The 3,948-nt window shown below is 39.6% G+C and overlaps 1 protein-coding gene across 2 annotated transcripts; it reads left to right on the top strand.

The window, feature by feature from the left end:
• The first annotated feature begins 318 nt into the window (after positions 1–318).
• nme3 (NME/NM23 nucleoside diphosphate kinase 3) lies at positions 319–3,921 on the top strand. Of its 2 annotated transcripts, none has more exons than XM_068335927.1 (5): positions 319–411; positions 1,466–1,596; positions 1,698–1,799; positions 1,975–2,087; positions 3,155–3,921. In XM_068335927.1, the coding sequence occupies exons 1-5, from the start codon at positions 366–368 to the stop codon at positions 3,270–3,272; spliced, it is 510 nt and encodes a 169-aa protein (XP_068192028.1). In that variant the 5' UTR covers positions 319–365; the 3' UTR covers positions 3,273–3,921. The 2 variants fall into 2 exon arrangements, with proteins under 2 accessions (XP_068192028.1, XP_068192027.1); XM_068335926.1 differs by having other exon boundaries at positions 350–435.
• The last annotated feature ends 27 nt before the right edge of the window (positions 3,922–3,948 follow it).

Raw genomic sequence — 3,948 nt, 5'->3', positions numbered from 1 at the left:
AGATATGCTGTATTTCTGTCAGAAAAAGAAAACTACCAGGTTTAATTCTGTCCATCTTTAATTGAGATTATAATAGTTTAATAGTAGTTTAATTAGGATAATAATGACGACTATAATGAACCAGGTGACAGCAGGCATACGTGAAAACAAACGATTGTAAGAAATCAACTTGTATCACTTCAAACACCCACCAATCTCAGTCATCGATCTTCTACAGCAGGACTCGTTCGGGCGGGAGCAGACAGCACCGCGCGATTAGCACGTGCTGCTGCTTTGGGGCTGGTTTCTAGGCAACGTACGTGATGACGTAGGTGCGTAAGTCCTCCTTCACTCCTCCTTCAGATGCTCGCCCGCCGTCCGCAACAATGATATGCCTGTTTCTATCCGTATTTGCTCACATTTTTCAGCCAGGTTCGTGCTGTGTGTGTGTTCCTAGTAAGAGTATAATTCATTTCTGTTCCGTTTGTGATTAACGCTCTTAGTTTCCACTGTATTCTAGCAGGAGACGAGAACTTCAGGAGCACTGGGCTAGCTACAAGAGGAGTCACGTTACTTCAGGAACTCTTTAGGCTTGTCTAACTCTGATACAGCGTGTGTAACTAATTGTTTGGTTAAGAGAAGCAACATAGAGAGTTTAATGCCTTTTCTGTCCACGCCCGTGTTCTACTAATGCCACGTATTGTAATGACTGTGTCACTACCAGCAGCCATGTGTCCTCACCGTGAAATAAGTTGTTTCATCGTCCTATTAATAGCACGGGTTAACCCGTGCGGCCATTGGTGGCTCCAGGAGCCCTGAGTCAGATGAGTGAGGGAGCTGAAGAAGTAACACAACGAGAGCTGCTTGAGGATTAGATGGTTAATTATTCGCAGTTTTTCAAAAAAAAAATATTTCAATCGTAGTATATTTATGCAACAAGCACAAAAAAAAGCATGTTTGTCACACTAACCAATCCCAACAAAGAAAACACCTGCAATCTGTAGACAAGGTGATCTGCAGGAATTCACAGCTGGTGCCATAAGACCAGTTTGTACTTTAGTTGTGTCACCAGAGAAATGTATGCTGCAGTTATTTCCATGTCCCATTTGGTCATTAAATAAGACAACCATTAAAATCCTAAGGTTGTTTGTTTTTTATAGCGGTATGTTTTCAAACCCTCAAGTCTAGATTTGTAGTGATTCAAATGTGTGTACTGCTGCATGGAATGTTTTTTTAATGTGTATGCATGGTAAACATACTACTGTATTGCAAACACACTGCGTATAACAGCCTGTCGTTCAACATGGATTAGACATTTTTCAATGCACCAGCAGATCATAACAGCCCTGCCATTGTTTGAATGGATGAAACTGCCTCCCCGGTTCTACCCCACCTGCTCTGGGTCATGTGTGTTGGCTGTCATTCTTCTCTTTAAGGTCTCATTAGTTTTCCCTTAATTTCTACCATATGCTTTCCCTGGGTTTAGGTTGGACTGGTGTGAATGAGCGCACCTTCATTGCTGTTAAACCTGATGGTGTGCAGCGCAAACTGATTGGAGAAATTATGCGTCGCTTTGAGAGGAAAGGATTTAAGCTTGTGGGTCTTAAATTGATGCAGGTGTTTATTCCTCCTTGAAGCTCACATTTTCAAGATGACTAATTAATTTTCCAATATTATTTTTATATGCTTATTTTAGTTTAATATGTCTGATCCTTCAGGCATCTGAGGACCTCCTGAAGCAGCATTACTGGGACCTGAGGAGTAAACCTTTCTTCAGGGAACTGATCAGATACATGAGCTCAGGACCAGTTGTAGCAATGGTGAGATTCCACACACTGATCATGAAACAACATTGAGAGTTAGTGAGGGGTTCTGTGTGCCTAGTGACTGTAATAATGAAGCACTACTGCAGCAGGAAGTCAGCTCTGTGGGAAAATTTGTGTTTAATAATATCAAAATGTATGCGTAGTCATGTCTGTTTCTATCTCTGTTCAGGTGTGGGAGGGTTTGGACATCGTCAAGACAGCACGTATGATGATGGGAGAGACAAACCCCGCCGACTCCAGGCCCGGAACCATCCGAGGAGATTATTGTGTAGAAGTGGGCAGGTGAGGCAACCAGATGGTCCAGTTCTTCACCTGATGGCAACTGATCCCCTTTGACAGCGGACATATTCTCATTACGGAGCATATTACTATGCAAGATTCAACAGACATAATCAGTCATGACTATGTGTGTGAGTGAGAATAGGGAAAAATACAGCATTCTTTTATAATTCACGACCTTGTCTCTCATGCTAGGACATGTAAAAATATCTGATGTAACCCAGTCCAAAAAGAACAAGTAGTTTCTCTTCGGCACACCCTCAAAGTGCATAGCATTTTTTTAACGCATCTATTAATGTGAATATTATGGATCACCTTGTGATAAAGACAAACATCCCGGCCCGGTGTGGATATATGTTGGCTTTAAGATAAAAGAAAAAAGCAATGAAGTTCTTAGATTCCCATCACAGATGTATTGAAGAAAGTAATTGCAATTCTTGTTCATTAAAATCTGAGGAAAAATTACATGTAAAACAGATAAATATATGAATAAAATGACGAAATTTTGCAAAATATCAAAAAGGGATCTCTCCCGTGCCCATTCACATATTCCAATCTCATGTTGTTCGTGGCAGAGAATTGAATAGAGCTCTATAACTGACTAAAATCTAAAAACCGTAAGTCATCCTACCTAGTGGCCTCCTCTTCCTCATGAGTTTTGTTTATATTTTTTCACTGTGACTTTGCCGTTAAATATGATCTATATTAGACTTTTATTTATTGTAGTTATTTCTATGACATCTGATGGCAGTTCTTCCTTCCATCTGCTTTGTTGACACAATAAGTTGTGTTGTCTTAAAATTTATCCAGTCTCATTATATCTCAAAAGGTTCTTAAAACATGCACAAAAACACTAATATTGACACATAACTATCTTCATAAACACCACAGACTTATCCTGGTGATGCATATATTAACCACCAAACATCTAAAATGGAAAAAAAAAATCTTTTTAAAGAACTGTATGATCAAGAAGCTTTGCCATAGTATTTGAGTCATGAATGAACCGGCCTCTGACGATAGAGTCTCCATATGTACTGTATGTCCTCAACATGTGTGTTCCGCTGCAGGAACGTGATCCACGGCAGCGACTCAGTCGAGAGCGCCCAGAAGGAAATCTACCTGTGGTTCGATGAGCACGAGCTTCACTGCTGGGAGGACAGCAGCAACCACTGGATCTACAACTGACTCCAGATCTGCAGCGGGCTGGCACACAATCCTGCATTACACTAGTGTCATGGCTTTAGAGGCTGGCAGCCAAACAATATGAACTGTCATCATTGCTGCCTTTTTTATGAAATGTACCTTTTTATGAAATTATTTTTAAAAAGTAGATGTGCACTATGTGAGCAATAATTTGATCAAAATGTTCCAGAAGGGAGAACAATAACTAATGTTTACAGTTTATAAGCAATAAGGCTTTAATGTGGAGTACTCAACGGTCATTTTCATCATGGAATAATAAGAAAGGGATACATTTAATCCACCCTTAAGGTAAATGTATATTAAAGCAGGAATCTTCCAGTAGTAATTGGCTCCCATAACTCATCAGATATCCTCTTTCAGTTTCCTTTTTTTCTCTGTCTTGTGGAATAATCCCCTTGCAGTTCTTATGCTAAAAAAAATCATCCAAAATGTGTAATTCCCCTGGGGAAAAAAACAATAAGTATTTCAGGACGATGTAGCTCTTGACTTTTTCAGATCATTCCAGCTTCAGTTTCTTTTTAGAAATGTGATAAATATTTTGTGCCGTGTCGTTTTCTGAAATACTGGGATGCTCCATAAAATCATGTTGAAACTTTCAAAAAGACAATTAATAAATCCCTCTTAAAGTGTTTATCCACGTTTGTATAGTAACACATAC

The sequence above is a fragment of the Antennarius striatus genome, chromosome 16, assembly GCF_040054535.1.
Source record: "Antennarius striatus isolate MH-2024 chromosome 16, ASM4005453v1, whole genome shotgun sequence".
Taxonomy (NCBI): domain Eukaryota; kingdom Metazoa; phylum Chordata; class Actinopteri; order Lophiiformes; family Antennariidae; genus Antennarius; species Antennarius striatus.
This window is presented reverse-complemented; position numbering and strand designations above follow the sequence as displayed.

Bases quoted from the DNA above. Each gene is read 5' to 3' on its own strand.
- nme3 (XM_068335926.1), top strand. From the start codon at position 366: ATGATATGCCTGTTTCTATCCGTATTTGCTCACATTTTTCAGCCAGGT. The intron at 436-1,465 runs GTAAGAGTATAA...CCCTGGGTTTAG, and splicing joins GTGCTGTGTGTGTGTTCCTA to GTTGGACTGGTGTGAATGAG. The intron at 1,800-1,974 runs GTGAGATTCCAC...ATCTCTGTTCAG, and splicing joins CAGGACCAGTTGTAGCAATG to GTGTGGGAGGGTTTGGACAT.